Genomic DNA, 23,411 nt, shown 5'->3' with positions numbered 1-23,411 from the left:
GCTTCTCAATGTCTGTTGAGCCCTTTTTTCTGTTAAACAGTATGAAGTGACTGCTATGCTGTTCTACTTAGTTTGAGTCATTAGGCGGTCTTCCTTTGTGTCTCCACTTGCTTATATGATCTTCTCTCTCCAAAGAATATATTTAATCCCTTTTCCTCATGCCACTTCCTGGTCTCCTAAAATGCTCACAGCTGTGCCCCAGCTAGTCATCCACAAATCACCTGTACCCCCACTCCCTCCCACACTGCTCTAACTTGCTTATCCACAAGACATGGGCTGTTCCCCAGTCCTCCCCAACAGCACTATGAGGACAGGAGATGGGTAGGCGTCTTCCATTCCCTTCTTCAGTGACAAATCTTACCTGTGGTCAGTGCTGCTCTGGGGGCTACCTGCCATGGTTCACAAGGATATTTAACCACTGCCTCCCCATCACTCTTTCCAACACACCCAAGCCAGGTGACTTAACACCTACAGGACTCACCATTCTCTTTCCTACTCTCCCAGAGGACAGGTCTACACTAGCTTTCCCTCCTCATGCTTCCAATGTATCCCTTTCCTAGCCCCACTCTCAGTTAACAACCTCATTTCCTACTTCAAAGCAAGCAGGAGTCAGGAGAAAGCTTCCACAATTCCCACCAGCAACATAATATATACATCTACTTATCTTAAGACTAAAAGCTCCATGAGGCAGAGATCTGGCCCTCCAGTGCTCAATAAACAAGTGTGAAATGAATGAATAAGTGACTGAATCTTAGGATAAAGATCTAAAACTTTCTCAGGGGTTAACTATACTATCACATTATTGATTACCCTTATATCCTCTAGGTACCATGAACCACATAACACATGTGGAAAGCATTCTTCCTTTAAAAAGATTCAAAATCCATTTGGAAATTCTTTAGTGCTTAAAAAGTACTATAGACACCGATTGGAGAAGGCAATGGCACCCCACTCCAGTACTCCTGCCTGGAAAATCCCATGGACGGAGGAGCCTGGTAGGCTGCAGTCCATGGGGTCACGAAGAGTCAGACAAGACTGAGCGACTTCACTTTGACTTTTCACTTTCATGCATTGGAGAAGGAAATGGCAACCCATGCCAGTGTTCTTGCCTGGAGAATCCCAGGGACGGGGAAGCCTGGTGGGCTGCCGTCTATGGGGTCACACAGAGTCGGACACGACTGAAGTGACTTAGCAGCATACACACAGATGGTCAAAAAGCACATGAAAAGATGCTCAACATTGCTAATTATTAGAAAAATGCAAATAAAAACTACCATGAGGTCTCACACCCAGTCAGAATGGCCATTACTAAAAGGTCTACAAATAATAAATGATGGAAAAGGTGTGGAAAAAAGAGAACCCTCCCTACACTGCTGGTGGGAATGTAAACTGATACAGCCACTATGGAGAACAGTATGAAAGTTCCCTAAAAAACCAAACAGAGCTAACATATGATCCTTTAATCCCACTCCTGGGCAACTGTACCCTAATACTCTGCAGCACTGTTAGTAATAGCCAAAATATGGAATCAACCTAAATGTCCATCAATAGTTGAATGGATAAAGAAGATATAGTATATATAAATATGTGCCACTTGGGGTATGTGTGTATATATATATATGTGTGTGTGTATATATATATATACACACACACACACACACACACACACACACACATACACACACACATACACATATATACACATATGGGGCTTCCCAGGTGGTGTAGTGGTAAAGAATCCACCTGCCAATGCAAGAGACATGTGTTTGATCCCTAGGTCAGGAAGATTCCTGGAGAAGTAAACAGCAATCCACTCCAGTATTCTCACCTATAAAATCCCATGAACAGAGGAGCCTGGCGGGCTACAGTCCAAGAGGTTGCAAAGAGTCAGACATGAATGAGTGCATATATATATATATATTCACACACACACACACACACACACAAAGGAATACTCAGTCACTCAGTCATAAAAAAGAATGAAATAATACCATCTGCAGCAAAATGAATGGACCTAGAGATGCTCCTACTAAGTGAAGTAAGCTCGACAAAGTATCACATTATATTGCTTACATGTGGAATCTAAAACAAAAAAATGATACAAATGAACTTATATAAAAAGAACTTATATGCAAAACAGAAACAGACCCAACAACATAAAAAATAAACTTGTTACCAAAGGGGAAGGGTGCTGATGTGTATGTGCTCAGTCGTGTCCAACTCTTTGTGACCCCATGGACTGTAGCCCACCAGGCTCCTCTGTCCATGGGATTTTCCAGGCAAGAATACTGGAGTGGGTTGCCATTTCCTCCTCCAGTGGATCGTCCCAACCCAGGGATCAAACCCACATTCCTTGTGTCTCCTGCATTGGGCAGGTGAGTTCTCTACCACTAGTGCCACCTGGAAAAGGGAAGGAGAGTAAATTAGGAGTTTGGGAGTAACATATACACACTGCTATATACAAAACAGATAAACAAGGACCTACTCCTACAGCACAGGGAACTATACTCAGTATTTTCTAATAACCTATAAGGGAAAAGAATCTTACACACACACACACACGTATAAAATGAATCACTCTGCCGTACACCTGAAACTAACACAACACTGCAAATCAACTACACTTCAATTAAAAACAATTTTTTAATAAAATAAAAAGGACTTGGCTGCATATGTATTTAAAATGTACCAGTTACCTTCTAACTGAAAATTCTACATTATTGCAAAAATTTAATCATGTAGCACACAGAACGGAGTACAAGAGCATTTAGCAAAGACTACAGATTTTACAGAATTTTTAAATAAAAGGCTAATTACTAATTACAAACAGGTCATACAGAGTAAAAATTTGCCTTTGTTTCACAGCAAATCATTCAAAACATTCAAATCACCCCTTCACAGCCACTACAGGTTATCACTAACAATGGCAGTGAGGATAACAGATCAACTGTTGGGCTGAAAACATACTTCTTTTGTATAGTCACAAGTTACTTTGGCATGCATCCAGTACACCTATCACTTGATACAGATATTTCAGCATTTCAAAGCTCTGATGGCAAATCAAAAACAAAAGCAGCTTCTTTGAGACTAAGCAGATCTCTAATACAAAGCTGAAGACTTCCACGGAATATAATGCTGCACAGAGTAAAGTCTCCTTAAAGCACCAAGATTAGCACATCAATCTTTTTGGTTGAGTAAAAACACTGAAATTTAGTGACACAAAATTATGGCCTGAAGAAATTAGGTATTAAAAAGAAACTAGAAGTGAGTAAAAACTCAACTACTTATCACAGAGCTAGGACTGAACTGGGGGGTAACTGAAATTCCTCTATTATAATCTTTTTAATCTTTATTTCTGTTTCTCTACCTAAAAGGGGGTGAATAAGCACAGAATACAATCACTTAGTATAGGAGCAGGAAGGGCAAATCAGAATGAGCACAGTAGACCAGCACAAGGACAACAGGAAAGAAGCAGAACTCTGTCAGCGGAAAGTGCAGGGAATATTGTGGAGGGAAATGGAGAAAGGCTGTGTACTTTCAAAGGAACCCACAAAAGGGTTTTTCTCTTCTCATGGATCTGTCTCTCAGTGTCATATTTGTAGTCTGTACTCACAATTCTTTTGATCAACATTAACAGAAATGAAGTTATAAAGAGAAGAAAGTAGGTAAATACAAATAGGAGAGGCTAATGAAAGAAATATTATTCTTGGCATTAAAATAATGTCCCAAAGGTCTCCAAATCTTCCAGTATAGATTAAAAAATACCTGATGTGTTGAAATAAGTATTGACAACGTACCAAAAATTAAATAGTACACAAACTGGGATTTTATTATAGGGACCTGGTTAATTAGTAAAAATACAAATGGAGGCAGTGCTATAAAAAACAAACGAGAAAAGAGAATGTCCATTTTTACCAATAGCAAACACACTCAGGAAATCATAAATAAAAAACATGGAGAATTCCCATATGGAAATTCCATTTCCATACTATTTTTTAATTGTCCTAGGTCAAAAGGACAGAGAAATGTTACAGGATTGGGAATGTGTGATTGAATTATAGAAGAGGAGTGCCAAAAACCCTTTTATAAAGGAAAATAGTCAATTAATATGATTTTAGTACATGCGGTAAAACCTCACTGAGCTGGCCATTTACAAAAAGTTTTGTTTTGCTTCTAACACTAATAAATGAAAAGCTTTTCAAATTTCTCTAAAGTAAAAGCCTAAGACCAAGACTTAAGAGTTACATGAACACACAATAAAAATGGGGAAAAAGGCCAAGGAGGGTTGAGGGCATAGGAGGTCATGGGGAGAAGTCCAGCTCAGCTCAGCTGAAACGACTGAAATAATTCATTGATAGTACTGGAAGAAGAGACATGATAAACCTGAAAGAAGCTCTGGTATTTACGGAATAGGACGACTCTAAGCAATTCATGAGCTCCTCTCTTTGGAATAACATCAGAGCATCTGCCACAACTGATGCAAAAAAACTCTTATTTGGAAATGACCAATGATGTAATTTGTCATGCTAATAATGCAATTTATAACTTACTTCTCTGCCTGCCTTTCTTCCTTCTCTAACTGCCTTCAGGTTGGTTTTCAGAGTTCATTAGCATTTTTATCAGAAAGCCAGACAGTGAACTGAAGAAAGCAAATAAAATGAAACTTCCAGTCTGTCTGATGTCACTACTTGTTAGCATCTCTGGGAAAAGGCTAAACAAAGATCTAATGGGAAAATGTTTAATTAATCGCAGATTTCATATATATTTGCTAATGTACATTCTGTCTCAATACCCTCAGGGAACTTAATACAGGATTTCTTCTTTTAGAAATAAATGTAGGGAAAAACTATCAGGAGAAGACACACACATCCATACTGCTTCCAGATGTTCTAAAAAGGCATTTCAATGAAAAAAAGCACTGTCTTTTCAACAATTGGAGAAGGCAATGGCACCCCACTCCAGTACTCTTGCCTAGAAAATCCCATGGACGGAGGAGCCTGGTAGGCTGCAGTCCATGGGATGGCCAAGAGTCGGACACAACTGAGTGACTTCACTTTCACTTTTCACTTGCATGCATTGGAGAAGGAAATGGCAACCCACTCCAGTGTTCTTGCCTGGAGAATCCCAGGGGCGGGGGAGCCTGGTGGGCTGACGTCTATGGGGTTGCACAAAGTCAGACACGACTGAAGTGGCTTAGCTTAGCTTTCAACAAGTGGAACTAAAATGACTAAATAACCATACATTAAAAAAATGAACCTTACCCCACTTCTCACAGACAAAAATAATTCAAAATGGATCAGAAACATTAGTATAAAACCTAAAAGTATGAGACTTTTATCTTAAAAAATAAGAAAAAATCTTTGTGACCTTGGGTTAGAAAGAGTCCTTAGATAATACATCAAAAGCACGATCCATAAAAGAAAAAAATGATAAACTAGATTTCACCAAAATTGAAAACCACTGTTTTTTAAAGTAAAATGGTAATAGACTAAAAAGATAAACCAAAATGGAAAAAACTTTCTTCCCATCAAATATCTGATAAGACTTTTATCCACAATATATCCACTTTTATCCACAAAATAACTTCCAAAATCCAAAAATAAAGCATTTTTTAAAAATAGGATGGTTAAACAGTTCACTAAAGAAAATATATGAATGGCAAATAAGCACATGAAAAGGTACACAAAATCATTAGTTGTGAGGGAAATGCAAACTGAAACCACAATAAGACAACCATGATATACCTATTAGAATGGGCATGGGGAAACTAACAATGCCATGTGCCGGTAACCACTTTTCAAACACTGCCGATGGGAATGCAAAACAATAAAGCCGCCAAGTAAAACAATCTGGCATTTTCTTACAAAGTTAAACATACATTAACCATATGACCCAGCAATTACTCTCATGTATTTATCTAAGAGAAATGAATATTTATTTTCTTACAAAGCTATATACAAATGTTTTTAGTAGTTTTAACCATCATCAGCAAAAATGGAAAATAATCCAAATGTCTTTAAACTAAACTGGTGCACTGGTAACATTCACTAAGTGCAGTGGAATTCTACTCAGCAATTAAAAATGCATTATGCTAAATCAAAAAAAGCAGATTCAAAGGCCTCATGCTGTATGATACCATTTTCAGCATTCTGAAAAGGCAAAAACTACAGGGACAGAAAACAAAATCAATGATTGTTGCCAAGTACTAGAAGCAGAGGGAGGAGCTGACCACAAGAGGATCTGGGATGGGAGGAACCTGTGTGGTGTTAGTTACAAGGACCACAGGCATCCATCAAAACTTAAGAGCTGTACATTAAAAAGGAAAAAGTTTACTGTATGCAAATGACAGCTCTTTAAAAAAAAAAATCATACCCGCATTCAATTAAAACAGAACACAAGGATAAGAAGTATAAAGTAATGATCTGTCTCCATTCTGTACTTTATAAATACAAGCACCACTGTTAATTTTCCACAGTATCTTTCTCAGAGGAAACTGAGCTCTTGCTGAAGTTAACAAATTTGCACTGATATTCATAGACACTCAACGATAAGACAGATCTCAGTGATAAAATTTTGCCTCATGATTTAGACCAACAAATGTGGTGGCCATGTCCCAACTGTTTTCAAATGAATAGCTTCATTAACACTGAAGGAGGAGAGGTAATGCCTACAATAAAGCCTTAGTCTGAAAGGTTCTGGTTTACGCCTACCTTTGGCACTATTTGTGAAAGCTGCTGGACATCCATTGCATCTATTTCTTCTCCTGAGACTGACTGGGAGGTTTTGGAATATAATCCCAGACGACTAGCTAAAGTGAAATGGGAAAGAAAACATAATTAACCAAACTGCTTTTGCTTGATAGGCTAGTCAACATAATGCTCACTTAACGATGTTATTAACTCACTTTCTCTTTAAAAGTATAAAACATCCTTGTATCAAGGGATTACAAGACAAGACTATGGTAAGACAGATAAAACCGAATTAGTAAAAAGTCTTGAGTTTTCTGTTTGACTCTTTTTGCTTAAATTCAAGAATAAAGAGTTTTCTCAATTCGACCCTAAGAATTTAAACTTAGGTACCATACCTAAGAATTTAAACAAGGCCATGTGGGTTCTGCTTAAGAGCTCAATTTTAATGAAGATTAAGAGTGCTTTTTAACTAAAAAACCAGGCAAGATGGTGGCTCATCTGAGGTATTATGTGCATGTCTGCTCAGTCGCTCAGTCATATCCAACTCTTTGTGACCTCAAAGACTGAGGCCCACCAGGCTGCTCTGTCCATGGGATTTTCCTGGCAAAAATACTGGAGTGGGTTGCCATTTCCTCCTCCAGGGGCTCTTTCCAACCCAGGGATGGAACCCACCTCTCCTGCAATGACAGGCAGATTCTTTACCACTGTGCCACCTGAGAATCCCATGAAGTATCATGTAGTTTTATGTAATTGAAAATAAACACTGAGAAATTTCTCTAGAAATAATCTTCCCAACAATGGTATGTTTTCAGTGACGTATTCTTCTTAAAGTGTGAAATTCTTGTCTTAGTCTCTTTCCATATTAGTAAGAATTAATGAACTTTAGCACATTTTAAATTTATCAGTATGAATTATAGTTTACAGGTTCTGGAAGATTAACTTCCATGTCCATTTCTTCCCCTTGTATTTGGTAAAGTATCTTAAATGGCATTCAAACAACATAGGCATATATGTGATCAGACGATGGAAATATAGACACAAGCTATTTTCTTTCAAGTCAGGTACAAAGTCTGCTCTTAAAAAATTATATTCAAGTTGAAAGAAAAACTAAATGTCATAATTTCATGCATTCTTTCACATTTATGATCTAGTGCTTTTAGTCATCAGAATGGTGTACTAGTAGACTAAAAATAATCAACTATCCTTTTATGAATATAATAATGTGATTTCACAATGCTTTAATTATTTTCAACTAAAAGTATTATTTTTTTAACTAAAATCAAATCTCACCCACAATTTTATAGTGTATGAGCAAACAAAAGCATCAGTTTTTAAACTGTATAGCTCAATATTTTGTAAACACACTTCATGTCTAATGCTCCACTATGCTCTGCAGTAATTTAAGAAAAACTAACAAAAACGAAAGAAGCAGCCTAGTTATACCGATGGCAACTGCAGTCTCCTGTGAGTCTCCAGTAATCATTTTTATTGATACTCCCGAGGCAATGAGTGTTGTAACGGCTTCTTTCACACCAGTTCTAGGAGGATCAATGATTCCCACCAGGCCAAGGAACGTCAGTTGTCCCAATTCAGGACCAGAAGCCAAAGCAAGAACTTGGGAGATAAAATCCAAAAAGAAAATGTGAATCACAGAAACATTAGAATTTACTTTATAAAATCTGGAGGCCATAACACTTCTCACTCAGATAAATCACTTAGGACTAGAAAGTCATTGCAGTAATAACAGAAATTTTAAAAATCAAAACTTCTTACGTGCAAAGATACTACAGTTTAATGGTTCTTGATATGGAATTTCTTTAAATTATTAAAAATTAAACGGAATAAGACTACACAACTGTTAAGCAGAGAAAGCGGGAGAGGAACAAATAGGAATGTTTTCACATAGCAAAACTTGCAGCCCCTTTCAGTAGAAACTATTGACTCTTAAGAAAATACAATTAATTATTTGGAAAAGTATAGGTTTGTTGAGCTTTAAAGTCAATTTTAAACAGACATCTTTGAATAGTGATTTCTACTATTGTATCTTCATCTTTCCATCTTACAGGTCTTCAGCATAATTCAATAGCTTGAAGTTTTAAAAGGCTATATTAATTAGACAACATGCAACAATTTTGTACACAACTCTGGAAGATACAGTTAACCTGTAAAGTAATTGTAAAACCACTAATACCAACAAGAGTTTATATTCTCTCTTTCTTTCTATATTAACAGGTGTTTCTTATTCATACCTTTGGTTCTCTTAAAACTACATAAATAATACCACCATCAGATCAGATAAGATCATATCAGTCGCTCAGTCGTGTCCGACTCTTCGCGACCCCACGAATCGCAGCACTACCACCCTTTATAGTTAGTTTCCTATCATCCTTAGAACTTAAGATACAGGACAAAGTGCTATTCATTTCCAAATATCATTTAGCTTATTCTCAGAATTCCAGAACTTTGGCAGTAGCTGCCTTTTTAGCCAGAGGGATGTGTCTCCATCTGGGATATTATACTAAAAGACTGAACAATTTACCAAACACACACACACACACACACACACACACAAAGCGCACAAACTAAACATATGTATCTCGTGGGGTAACTGAAAAGCCCCAGAGAGACCACAGGATGTATCTATCCTTACTCAAGCACAAGGTATGAAGGATAAGATACATTTGGAAAACCATGGTTAGAGGCAAATGACTTCCAACACAAAATCTATGGAGATATGAGCCCCACCAAAAGCTTTCACTCTGGAGGGAATAAGCCACATGACAGTTCCTGTGTTGGAACAGAGGAAGATGGCAACAGAAGGGGGAAGTGAGTATCAACCCATGTGTCAGCAAATTCTAAGCAAGGGACACCAGCTCCTGGCACCCTCAGTGGACGGATGGTATCAGCCCAGAGGTCAGTATTTTGTATTTATTTGTTTGCTTCTTTAGCATAAATGAAGATCTAATGCTACTGTATGGGACAAAGGTATGTAGACCTTTTCATGTGAAGGATCCCCAACTCCCTCCTTTATATTTGAAACATAAAAGCAAAATATATTCCAATTTTAAAATTAACAACCACATGTATTTTAAGAAACTTAGGTTTTATAAGGTACAAGATAAGTTCATATCAAGTTAAACTTAAAATCTTTATTCATTTATTCTTTACTTTTCATCATGGCAATTTCAGCAGGGGGAGGAAAATGGAGCTTAAGAAGAGTAAGAGATGTGAAGCAAGAGATGGATGCCCAGAATGTTTCCCAGAGCCTGTGAAACAAGGATGTGCTCCACACCATGTCTGGTCCATTTCACAAAGTTACCACACCAAACCACACATACACAAAGCTCCACAATCTTTCAGATTAAGAGAACTAGGCCTCCCCACCTCCCCCCACCAAAAAACTGTGACGCTTCTGTTAAAAAAAATTAAGGAAAACAGGGAGCACATACCATACTTTTAAGATTCTATAAATGCAAGTCAACTCAAAACCCTCTAGCTGTGAGCTACTAAGAATAACAAAACACTGCCCTCAAAGGAAGCCACAAGAATATCTTCCTAAACCTACACTATAAGAACAGAAGTCCTGTAAATCTATGGTTCACCTTGCTTAAGTGAACCATGATTAAGAATACTTTTTACATACTTGTTTCCTGCTCCCAGAATTGTGGCGCTTGACTTTCGTTTTGTAAATAATAATAAAATTAAGGAAGCCAACTCTTGTAATTTCCTTGAGAAAGACTACAGAAGTGCATGCATGCATGTGTGCATGCACCCATGGGCGCATATTCCCCACAAGCCAGAACGTAAAGACCAGGAATGGCCCTGACCCCTGATCTTCAACCCTACCCATGCTGATGTGTGTGTGCCCAGCTGACCCCCTCTCCCTATCACTGTCCAGTCAGCAGCATTTCACAAAGCCAAGTCTGGACACCTCTTTCCTCTCTGGTGACAGACGGGAAGGAGTCAGCAACTACCTCAGTTTAAAGAATTAAGAGATTTAAGTCTCTTAATATTTAGTAAAGAATTTCAAATTAATAAACAAGACCAAGTGATGACATACGGAAGGAGTAACATCACTTTACTTCCATTCATTACCCTTCTCACAAGATAAACTTGTCTAAAATGAAATTTCTGTCAGCTGCTCAGAAGACCACTGCAGATCTCTAAGAACTAGAAGTTTCATATTTAGCTATGTTTCCAACTTATGTTCTAGGGGCCAATTAGTCAACTGAAACCTAGCATTTCAGAAATGGCAGGGCTCTACAAAGCCTGCGTAGAGCTGGGCAGCTCAGATGTGAAGCACGAATCCATCTGCAGTTAGCAGCACTACCTCTCCACCAAGGTGACTGTGTGGACATGGACTTACCTCTGAGCCCTGCAGAGCCCATCTGGGCCTTCTCTTGCTGGTACAGATCTCTCTGCTGCTGGGTGAGTGTCAAGGTCTGTCCTTTGCTGTGATATGTAGTACAATACTTAATCACCTGTTCATAAGCACCCTTCATAAAACAAATCTCTGGTCTGTCCTAAGAAAAAACAGAGCAAATAAATTCAAGTTAGTTTTAATTCATATATATCAGCCATTGGGGTCAAAAACAAGCAGCATGGATTCCCATAATACACAGAGAAGTAACTCAAGATAGCACTTGAACTCTGATGATTAAAAGTTCATGAGAGAGCTTTCTGCATCCTTTTTAGAACACAGCATCTACTCTACCCCTTCAACCTCCATACTGAAGGTACGTCTACACTCAGCTCCATACTCTGAGATCTGAGCTCATAACATAACAGGAGAGGTCTAACATCAGCCCATGAACAATGGTTCAGGCTTTCTACAATGCTGTTACATGCATATATGTGACTCCATTTAATGCTCACAACAAGCTTGCAATTGTGGGTATTAGCAGACTTTTTATCTTGGTTAAGTAATATTCAAAAGCTTACAATGAAAACCTGCAGTCCCCTGCCCAACCTCCTCACCTCCAGTCCTATGTTCCACAGAGGCAAACCAATTTTAACTCTTCTGGCTGTTGTCCTGGGTACTTATTGTCATGTTTTAAATTACATTTTTACAGCTACTTTTCTACTTGTCAGTTTATACTGTCTGCTGTGACAGGTGATAGTCTGGCCACCCCCACTCCCTATTCCTTCTCTCTCCATTGTTCTAATACACACAGAACAAGAATCACCAGTGTTCTGCTCACTTTCTAACTCCTCACTGCTGAGCCAAGTGGCCACCAGAACAGTTCACAAATGTCTCAGCTCTCCTTGGAGGCACGTGGCAGAAATGTATTTCCTGCCCCTCTGTACCACTCTGAAGTCAGATGTGCTTTGCTTTGGCGAATAAACATAAGTAGTACTTGTGTCTCTTCCAAGTACTACTTGTGGTGATTTATTTACTACTACTGGTGATTTATGAACCAGTCCATAATGTGGCCCTCCTCTGTCCCTGGTACAACAGTATGAGCTCACACTGAGAGGAGCATCCATCTTCCTGGTCCCTGGGTAAGAAGATGCAGCAGAGGCGGCAGAAAGGTATAATGTTCTTTCCATGGCCTATTATAAGCCAAATACATTTCTTCCTGTTCAAGTTTTGTCTTTCATACAGTTAATAATTGCCTCTTTTTTTATTTGCTTAGTTTCCTTTATACTTATTACTAATTAATTCCAAGCTCTCCATGTCATATTATGAAGCACCTCTCAATGTATTCTGCACATGATCCAATGAGCAGGTAAGCTATTACTCCTCCCATATGATGTCTGAGGAACTCCCGCCTTTCCTTTTCTAGCTCATTTCCAGGCTTGCTACACAATTGGCATCCTGGAGCTTCCCTTCACTCCTCCACTGGTCAGAACTCACTGGATTCTAAGTCTCCCTTTAGTGTATATTCTTACCTTGGAATAACTTATCCATCAATATCGCTCTAAGAAAAGGTAAGTGGGCTATGCATTTTGAGACTTGTGTGAAAACATTTTTATTTCACCCCCACATATGTAAGTTCAGCTGGGAAGAGACTTCCTCTCAGTTGAAGGCTCAATCACCTCCCAGCCTCTAGTGTGCAGAGTTGCATCTGGAAAGCCTAAGAAGCCACTTAATTCCTAATCTGTATGTATACTCCCTCCCCCTTGCCCTTCCTCCCCACCCTAACAACCTCTGAAATTGTTTAGAATTCTCTCTCAGTGCCCTCAAATTACTTGAATCAGGGGCTTTGGTGTGTTTATTTCCTCACCCCCACCCCTCTGTAACCCACTCACTGTGCAAAGCAGCCAGTGGGCAATTTTATTCTAGAAACTGAAGTTCTCCCTCTAGAAAATCTCCTGATGTTGTTCAACTCTTGTCATTTTCTGTCACCACTATTATGTGGATGTTGGAACTCCTACATCTATTTTCTGATTTTCACATCTTATCTTTTATATTGTCCACCTTTTTGACTTCTCTAGTTTCTGATAGACTCCTTCACTTTATTTGAAAAACAATCTATTTAAAGTATTTTGTTGTCATTTTTCATGGTCTCTGGAAATCTTCTTTAAAACCCAGCACTTTGTTTCTCTGAGATCCCTTTCTCTGCTGGCTTGGTCTGCATCTTTTATACTGAAGACCCTCCCCAAGGCTCTCACAACCCCTGTCTGTCTGTTTACATTCAAGACCGAAGCAAATAAAGGTCTAGAAACTCCATGGGTACTGCAGGGTTTATCAACTGATGGCCCTCACAGTGGAGTGATGAGACAAAGGCCAGGAGCAGGGAAACTCTTCTGGTGAACAAAGAGCTTACGCAGGACCACTCCATACTGTAGGGATCTCCCCAGAACCAGTCAGCTTCTCTGAAACTCTTCCATCTTCTGACACAAAGAATGAGGATATGGGGAGACCTGCCCCTGCAGGCATTCTGAGAAAGGAGAGTTAGCAGCCCGGACAACAACTTTCCCTTAATCATCCTGTGTTTAGTCTTAAAGCGTAATTCTGCCTTCTATGCTTGTGCCCTGGATAAGATTTCTGGTCTGGCCTCAAAAAATAGAAAAGGTACGTGGAACATTTCTATGGGCTCCTTATGAAGAATTTCAACCTGATCTCCTGTTTTTAGCTCTGTATTTTAGGCCTCACCTTTAAAAGATAAACTAATAAAAGAGGAAGTATAGGAAAGTCTTATCTTTTATTCACTGGTTGTCATTTTGGTAGGTTCCAGGGAGAGAGCAGAGATAAATACAGACTGATTGTTGTTCAGTCACTAAGTCATGTCCGACTCTTTGTGACCCTTTGGACTACAACATCCCAGGTTTCCCTGTCTTCACTGTCTCCCAGAGTTTGTTCAAATGGCCACTGAGTTAGTAATGCTATGTAACCATCTCAATGTCTGTCACCTTCTTCTCCATTTGCCTTCAATCTTTCCCAGCATCATCTTTTTCAGTGAGTCTGCTCTTCGAATCACATGGCCAAAAATACTGTAGCTTCAGCTTCAGTATCAGTCCTTCTAATGAATATTCAGGGTTTATTTCCTTCAGGATTGACTGGTTTGACCTCTTTACAGTCCAAGGGACTTTCAAACATATTCTCTAGCACTATAATTCAAAAGCATCAATTCTTCAGCACTCAGACTTCTTTATGGTTCTACTTTCACATCAGTAAATGACTACTGGAAAAACCACAGCTCTAACCTATACAGAACTTTGCAGGCAAAGTGATGTCTCTGCTTTTTAATACACTGTCTAGGTTTATCATAGCTTTGCTTCTAAGGATCAAGCGTCTTTTAATTTCATGGCAGCAATCACTGTCCTCAGTGATTTTGGAGCCCAGGCAAAGAAAGTCTGTCACTGTTTCCATTTTTCCCCAACTATTTGCCCTAAAGTGATGGGACTGGATGCCATGATCTTAGTTTTTGTGAATGCTGAGTTAGTTTTAAGACAGTTTTTTCACTCTCCTCTTTCACCCTCATCAAGAGGTTCTTTAGTTCTTCCTAACTTTCTGCCATTAGAGTGGTACCATCTACATATCTGAGGCTGTTGATACTGTTCCCCACTATCTTGATTCCAGCTTGGGATTCATCCAGCCTGGCATTTTATTCGCATGATGTACCCTGGATATAAGTTAAATAAGCAGGGTGACAATATATAGCCTTGATGCACTCTTTTCCCAATTTGGAACCAGTCCATTGTTCCATGTAGGGTTCAAACTGTTTCTTCAGGTTTCTCAGGAGGCAAGTAAGGTGATCTGGTATCCCATCTCTTTCAGAATTTTCCAGTTTGTTATGACCCACACGGTCAAAGGCTTTAGCATATGCAGTCAATGAAGCAGACATAGATGTTTTTCTGGAACTCTTTGCTTTTTTGATGATCCAATGGATGTTGGCAATTTGATCTCTAGTTCCTCTGCCTTTTCTAAATCTAGCTTGAACACTGGAAGTTCTTGGTTGAAGCCTAGCCTGGAGAATTTTGAGCATTACTTTGCTAGCGTGTGAGATGAGTACAATTGTGCAGTAGTTTGAATATTCTTTGGCGTTTGGGACTGGAATGAAAAGTGATCTTTTCCATTCCTGTGGCCAAATTTGCTGAGTTTTCCAAATTTGCTGACATACTGGGTACAGCACTTTAATACCATTATCTTTTAGGATTTTAAATAGCTCAGCTGGAATTGTACTCTGCTTTTCCCCAGTAGCATATTGGACACCTTCCCACCTAGCGGGAGGGCTCATCTTCCAGTGTAATATCTTTTTGCCTTTTCATACTGTTCATGGGGTTCTTGCAGCAAGAATACTGGAGTGCTTTCCATTTCTTCCTCCAGTGGACCATGTTTTGACAGAACTCTTCACTATGACTCATCCCTCTTGGGTGGCCCTGCAAAGAATGGCTCATAGCTTCTTTGAGTTATGCAAGCCCCTTCACCACGACAAGGCTGTGATCCACGAAGAGGAAATGCAGGCTGTGAATTCAAGTGAAAGTCCCCTAAAGACAAACTACTTGATCCTGGGCAGCTTTTAAATTGGTAAGTTTTTCCTGTCTATGCCAGGTTGACCTCTTCTAGATCCTGAGTCAGGTCAATGGATTTGGATTCTGTTAGTTACACTGGTTGATTTGTTTTATAGGAAAAACTCATCAGCAAATAGGAAGAAAAGTCAAGCAGTTTTTCCAGATTTATTACCTGCCACTCTGTACTTCTACCCCGCAACTGAAAAGATTTCATATACAAGTGAGGCTAGTATATTTTAAATTGCTGAAGTCAAATCTTAAAACTTCACATGGGCCACATTACCTTGAAGTAGTGTGTGATCATATATAAAATATAAAAAACAGACTTTCCAAATAAACTCATATACATATTCTTTCTATATCACTATATGGACAAGGGACATCAACTGAAAATTATCTAATTCTGATGCAATTTTTGAAAGCCTAGATTACAAAGCTTAAAGTAACAGCCATTTTATTTTTTATAGTTTTGTTTCCAAATGTCCCCCTTCTCTGAGGTTCATAAAAGTTCCTTTAAACACTAAACAGAAATTTATTCTTCCCCTCATCATCAGTTTCTGGCACAAGTTTAGTGTTGGGCAATTTAAAACCAATGTTTCCTACTTATTAGAAGTAAGAGGGAATCCTCTCCCTAATTCCCATATACAGAGATGTAATTGGTTTCAAATGTTTGTTCACAGGCAGAAACACATAACCAATTACTAATTCCTAATAAAGAAAATATAAAAATAACAACTATATATTTTTCAGGGCAAAGTAAGTTTACACATCAAGCTGGTAATAGCAACTGTAAGTGATATGATTATACAATGTAGATTTCATGACTCAATACATTGCGTAAAAATTTCTAAAGCACCTAGAAATACGGGAGAATTTTGATATATCAGTGTATTTCATTTTGCCAGTTTGTAAGCTGGACCAACTAACATGAATCATACACATTTGGTAACCACTCTTCCGTAAGAGAATGTGGTTCTGTTCAGTCAGAAGACAATACATTCTTCAGTGGAAGAACACAGACAACAGTCAGTCAGCAGAAACTTGTCACCAAGAATAAAAAACATGTCAAAAGACTGATGTCACAAGCTCCAGGACACTGAGACCAGGCTCCAGCTCCTTTCAGTTGTTTGCTCACATAGCAAAACTGACATGTTTGTGCATAAATTCAAAGAGAACACAAAACAACCAGGGCTGAGTCTACTATGAATGACACACACTTCAGAGCTGGTCTGCATTATGGTCTATGACAGCTTAAATCTAAAGGTGCATAGTAAATGAAAAATAGTAGTCTAGTTAAACAATTCAGAGTAAGTTTTCTGTAAATGGAAAGATACCTGCTGTGTTCGGTGCACACACTTAACAGCCATCCACTTCTGCTCAGAGCTAAAAGGGTATTCAGCTTTTCTGATATAATCCTGTTGAAGTCCATCAAGACCCATCTATATGGCACAAAAGAAAAGTTAATTCTCACCAATTCTTTTTCCTTTAACAAAGAAACAAGAGTCACAACTTGCAGGGAAGCAGGTTAGAGATACCTGGATTATCTTCAAACAGCAGCACTCCATCTATACCATACTTCTCTGAAAAGCAGCATACATGTTCAGTGTGAAAGCCTGGGCATATAGATAGTCCAGGGCACACTACTGAACTATGTGCAGAGCAAAATTTCAACACTGACTACATTAAAATCTCAACTGGCTCAAACTCTGGGAGGAAGTAGGGTAAGAAAGAAAGGTATCCAGCCAATACATACTGTATAATCAATAGAAGTTTCAAACTCAACTCCTCGATTCTCAAACAGGGTAGATACTCAAATCTACCCTGCCTGCTGCTGCCATCCTATACCCTCTCGCCCCACCACTGACACACTGACTACTACTAATGCCATGCAGTAGTATGACATTAAAATTATTCCAAAATACTACTCAAAAATATTCTTCAAATTATTCAAAAATCAAGTTTACTGCTCCTTCCTGGCTTTTAAAGGTCCTGCAGTAACCCATCACACAGCCAACTCAACAAGCCTCTAGGCCATTCAAACTGTTCGTTTCACCTAGGCTAACCAATTCAAAAGTCACAATCCAGTCTACCCTTATGTATTCCTCAAGCTTTTATTCTTCCTCTTCACCTAGCTTACACCCCACTCCATCCCTATCTAAATCCCTCTTTCCTTTCAAAGTTCAGGTTCCAAGTCTTAAAGTGCACTCTTCTGATACGTGGCTCAGTGTTAAGACTGTCTGCTTCCTTGGTCTGCCTTTCATTTGTTCCAGTCTGTTACTACTGAATTCCTACCTAAACTGTGAGGTCCCCACCCATAAACAGGTGGTTTCATGTTCTTTATTTCTCAAAAGGAGAAAGTTAAACACAATAAATTTCAATATTTTTAAAAAGTGATACTATGCTATTTTTAGTTACAAGGAAAACAAATGGTAAAGGAAAAAGGAAAGTGACTTCTCGTTAAAGAAGTAGATACATTATAAAACCACCAATGTGACTTTATCAAATCAATATTATAACAACCTACATTTCTATACTGAATCTCAACAGAAGCAACCTCATTCAGAGGCATCCTATTTTATACACGTTTCCTAAAACTGCTCTTAAAAGCAGTTTTATTTTTGTTATGGGAGTGCCAGGTTGGACTTTTAGGTTTCTCATTTAATCAACTGTAGGACTTAGAAAAGGAGATTAACTGGGGTAGAGTCACTGAGATTAGCACCCTTTCTTCCCAACAGAAACACTATCTCTACATTAATTTTAAGAAATTAATAATGGAAGGAAAGGGAAGACTGGAAAAAGAAAAGCTGATTTCTCATCTTGGCCTTAATACCTTTACATGGAAATACTAAAGAATGTTGCCTATTTCATGTTTGAAAATTGGCACTTATCAGCAATTACACGTATTTATAAAACTTTTCATACAACACTCTGAATATTACGAAAAACAACAGCATTTCTTTGTAAGAATAAACCCATCACTGGTCATTAGTCTGTATGCTGCATGTAGGAGATAGAAAGTTATAGTGAAAACCCTCATGCTCTGTATTTCCAGAAAGACTACAATTGGTTCCCAAAAGGCAGTACAAACTATGAAATCCTGTGCATCTTCTTCACTCCACACCTAAAAGCCAGCAACACTCAAATCCATGGGTTCATATTCTCTTGTGAGAGTGATGTTTTCACATGTCAAAGAAGAGAGGACCAGGCACATACCTTCATTGCAAGAGCAATTAAGGCTCCTTCCGTTGGTTTCCCCATTAGAGTGTTATTTCTAATTACAGCATCATTGCACACACAGCCAGCCTAAGAGAAACACACAACTATGAACCCATCACTGAATCCTAAGTCATTATGAAGAAAGCCACTTTCTTAAAAAGAAAGCAGTATTTACCTCAACAATTCTACTAACAGATGGGTTATAGAATCCATGAACAACATCACCATCAACAATCACTTCCCCAAATGGATTGTAGCCAACTCCAGTAACCTACGGAACATAAAGTAGAGTCAATAATACACTACAGTAGGCAGTGACAATACTTATGAAAACAGAAAAGTGATGAGCTGTGTTCATCATGACACTATTAAAAGTAGAGAAGCATTTAAATTTATCTAAAAGAACATTTAATAGTAAAAGGAATAGATAGTAATTTTCACTACAATGATAAACCTACAGTTAATTCCATACAAATAATTAACTATTATGCTAATTATAATACATAGTACATTGTAAGTAAACAATATAATTGCTAATATAACCTTCTATTGCTTCTACTTACAACATATTATTAAAAAGGGAAAATAAACCATGAAAATCTCTATATATGTGAGTTTAAATTTACATAACATTACATTTATAGGTGTGTGTGTATGTGTGTGTGTTAGTCACTCAGTCATGTCCAACTCTTTTCGACTCATGAACTGTAGCCCATCAGGCTCCTCTGTCTATGGAATTCTCCAGGCAAGAATACTAGAGTAGGTTGCCATTCCCTTCTCTAGGAGACCTTCCCGACCCAAGGATTGAACTCAGGTCTCCTGCATTGTAGGAAGATTCTTTACCATCTGAACCACCAGGGACGTCCTACATTTATATAACACTACAATTTGCAAAGAATTCCAATCTATTATATTTGACATTTGTGACAAACCTATGACCTAGACAAAAACAGAGTTCATTTTGTAAATATGCAAAGCTCAGAGATAAGTGATTTACCCTAGCACTTACCAACTACTTTAACATAGTATGCTACACACCAATTTTAAAAATCAGAGACAGAGACAAGTCAGATACTTACATATTGCGACAACAAGCCAAGCCAAATACAAGCTAAAGTTCACGATAAAAATAAGGCAGTTTAAGGGAATTAACAGTTAATGCTTAACATACAAAATTCTGGACTTAAAACACAAGATAAATTTATATCCTACCTTTCACACCTGGACCATATAAGCACATGTAAACCCAATGACCCTTCTGAATCATCCAGAAAAGACACATCCAACAACACAGCACTGGGTATCCTAACCAAATCTAACACCCTAAATATACAGTCTCATTTTGAGGCCTAGTAAACTAGGATTAAATAGACCCAAGTACAACTTCTGTTAATTTGTGAAATTCTTCCTTTGTTCACAGAACTGGCTTTAAATACATTTTAAAATACTGTTCCCATAACAAGTAGTATTAATGAAAATTCCAGTCAGAAATTCTGCCACAACTAGCTGAGATTGAAACTTGTCCTCATACAGCTTCAAAATTAACCAATGTACATACACTAACATGCACTTCAGGGGCCACTCATACAATTTTTAAAGTAGAATAATTCATGCATTCATTTATTCTTTCAACAAGTATGTACTACTACAAAGCAGACCCTGTGCTGGGCACCAGAATTTCTGCTCTATTATGCTCAGGGCATCATGGGAAGAGAGACAGAGGACTTCACCTAAACAAAGAGGGAGGGAGCTATGAAAACACGCACCACAGGGTGAGTTCTAGGTGATCAGCAAAGCTTCTCTGAAGGAATGGGTTAGAAATGAGGTGCAAAGGATGAAGGTGCAGAAGAGGTGCATAAACTGTTTAGGACAGTTTAATGTTTAGGACATTAAACTGTCCTAAACAGTGAGAACAGCACCAAAGGTCCTTAAGTAGGAGCAATTCTGTCACACTGCAAGAACCAGAAAGTCAGTGTACTTGGTCTATGGAAAGCCAAGGGGAGATACAGATTGAGGAAGGAAGTATGGGACAGAACCCAGAGCCGTGAGCAGCCCCACTTCAGGACCCTGGTCATAATGGGAAGCCATTAAAGCATCTTCACTTAAGGAATTCTGAGAGGTTCCTTTGTTGCAGATAGAGCAAGGGTCCAGAGTCTGGTAACAGATGGATGTAGAGACAGACAGAAAGGGTTTGAGGGAGATCAACATTTCTGCACTGAACAGCTGGAGCAGGATCAAGACTTGGGAGAATTACACGGGATGGAAAAATACTCAGCTGTCAACTAACTTGCACCCTTGTGAAGACACTGGAATGGTTAGGAACTCTAAACACCAAGACTCCTAAAAAGGAATTCTGCTGTTAAAAAAAACATCTATAGTACCTCAGCACGCAGGCCATCCGAAGTAAATATGTGGGTAACAGTCATTTCATTCTTGGTCAGGGTTCCAGTCTTATCTGAACAAATCACATTACAGCAACCTGAAGAATAAATCACTATAAGTCACAAGAGTCATTTAAAAAAAATGAAAGTTTACACTGAAAACAAATTAAAGATTCTAGAAAACTGCCTTGCTTCTCTGAATATTGTAAAACTCAAGCTCATGGATAACTTTAGGTTGTTTTCTCTAATCATGTTTACTTATCATAAGGTAATTTCTGGAATTAAAAAGATACTGATAAATGCTTTTTTTTTTTTTTGAGAAAGCTACTTGATATCAACTCTATATAGCAACTTTATACATTTTCTAGAAAGTTTCAAGGTTACCTAAATATAAACTCATGTAATTTTTTCAGCAAGTATTTTAAGGAATTTTTGCCTTCTCAATATTAAACTACAAACTAGAAGCTAAATTTAACATTTTTGAATTCCTAAATAAAAAGAACCTTCATAACATACATAAAGTTACCAAAATTTTCGTATCATACATATAATTACATTATAGCAATATAACTACTATATACTTACTGTTCTTAATAAATTCAAGAATGACAGTTTAGGATCTATCATTATCAATTATTTTTCTTGAGATGTCAAACAAGAATAAATCTCTGTAATTCTACAGTTTCATGTTACTTCATTTTAATATATATATATTTTCTATTGTAGTATAGTTGACTTACAATGTTTCAAGTACATAGCAAGGTGGTTCAGTTATACAAATCACATTTATTATTTTTTAAATTATTGTCCATCATAGGTTATTACAAGATATTGACCATGGTTCCTTATGCTATATAGTACACCTCTGCTGCTTGTTGTACACTATTTTTTAATTAGAAATCTAGCGTTCTATTCATAGTAAGTCAAACAAGCAGAACCAAAATGTTGTAATTTTTTTAACTGGGCAAAAATTCATGTTATGTTCAAAAAACTATAAAGCATATATATTATGTATACCAAAGCTTTTCTAAAATGCTTGATAAAGAGCTGAAAAAGAACATCCAAAAAATACTGGATATATTGGAGAACATAAACTAAATGAAATGGGAGCACTGAATGTGAAATAGAAAAACTGAAACAAACTAGGTAGAGCATCATACAGTCCAGTTGTTTTTAAACATGATTGCTCATTTGAAATTTATCTCAAGCTCTGGAGGAAAAAAAGCAATACCTGAGCATTTGGACTTTTCAAAACATTTCAAGATAATTCTGATCTACATTTAGGTTTTAAAAAGTGATCACAGGTTTTTCTAATAGAGCCTAATGTTGGTGATACAGAGTTCTACTATTCTTCTGTTGACCAATCATGATACAAAGGTATTAAGTAAGTTACATAATCACAACAGTAAAAGATGTTTATCAGTTTTCACACTCAACAGCCAGACAAAAAATAAAAGATAACTACAATTGCAAGCCATAATAGGAACATGATTAATTTAACAATATAAAATAATTACATACAATTTGAGGTGGGGGGTCAAGCAGAGTGATGTGGTAAGTGGAGTGCATACATGCACATGTTTTCATCCACCCAGCCAGTCTATGTCTTTGGTTGGTGCATTTAATCCATTTACATTTAAGGTAATTATTGATATGTATAAACCTGTTACCGTTTTCTTAATTGTTTTGGACTTATTTTCTGTAGGTATTTTCCTTCTCTTTTGTTTCCTGCCTAGAGAAGTTCCTTTAGTATTTGTTGTAAAGTTGGACTGGTGGTGCTGAATTCTTTTAACTTTTGCTTTTCTGGGAAAGCTTTTGATTTTGCCTTCAAATCTGAAGGGGAAATTTGCTGGGTATTCTTGGTTGCAAGTTCTTCCCTTTCATCATTTTAAATGTGGTGCCGCTGCCTCTGGCTTGAGAAATTTTGAGAATTTCAGCTGATACTTGATGGGAGTTCCCTTGTGTGATATTTGTCATTTTTCCTTTGTTGCTTTTAACATATTTTATCTATCTCTTTCATTTTTGTCTGTCTTGTGTGTTCCTCCTTGGCTTTATCCTGTCTGGGACTCTCTGTGCTTCCTGGACTTGGTTGACTATCTCCTTTCCCACATTAGTAAAGTTTTCAGCTATTATCTCTTCAAATATTTTCTCAGGTCCTTTCTCTCTT

General features: G+C 37.8%; 1 protein-coding gene across 2 annotated transcripts in view; it reads right to left on the bottom strand.

Moving 5' to 3' along the window:
* The window catches only part of ATP2C1 (ATPase, Ca++ transporting, type 2C, member 1), a 126,824-nt gene that overhangs the window by 10,102 nt on the left and 93,311 nt on the right, over positions 1-23,411 (bottom strand). For both annotated transcript variants that reach the window (XM_010834971.1, XM_010834970.1), the window contains exons 13-19: positions 21,245-21,342; positions 19,039-19,134; positions 18,861-18,950; positions 16,982-17,086; positions 11,056-11,212; positions 8,133-8,303; positions 6,711-6,808 (exon numbers count right to left, since the gene is read on the bottom strand). In XM_010834971.1, the coding sequence (XP_010833273.1) occupies positions 6,711-6,808; positions 8,133-8,303; positions 11,056-11,212; positions 16,982-17,086; positions 18,861-18,950; positions 19,039-19,134; positions 21,245-21,342 (815 nt within the window). The remainder of the gene's footprint in view (positions 1-6,710; positions 6,809-8,132; positions 8,304-11,055; positions 11,213-16,981; positions 17,087-18,860; positions 18,951-19,038; positions 19,135-21,244; positions 21,343-23,411) is intronic.

This window comes from Bison bison, unplaced genomic scaffold, assembly GCF_000754665.1.
Source record: "Bison bison bison isolate TAMUID 2011002044 unplaced genomic scaffold, Bison_UMD1.0 scf7180017864037, whole genome shotgun sequence".
In the NCBI taxonomy this organism is placed as follows: Eukaryota; Metazoa; Chordata; class Mammalia; order Artiodactyla; family Bovidae; genus Bison; species Bison bison.
The sequence above is the reverse complement of the archived record's forward strand: the minus strand, read 5'-3'. Positions and strand labels throughout refer to the sequence as shown.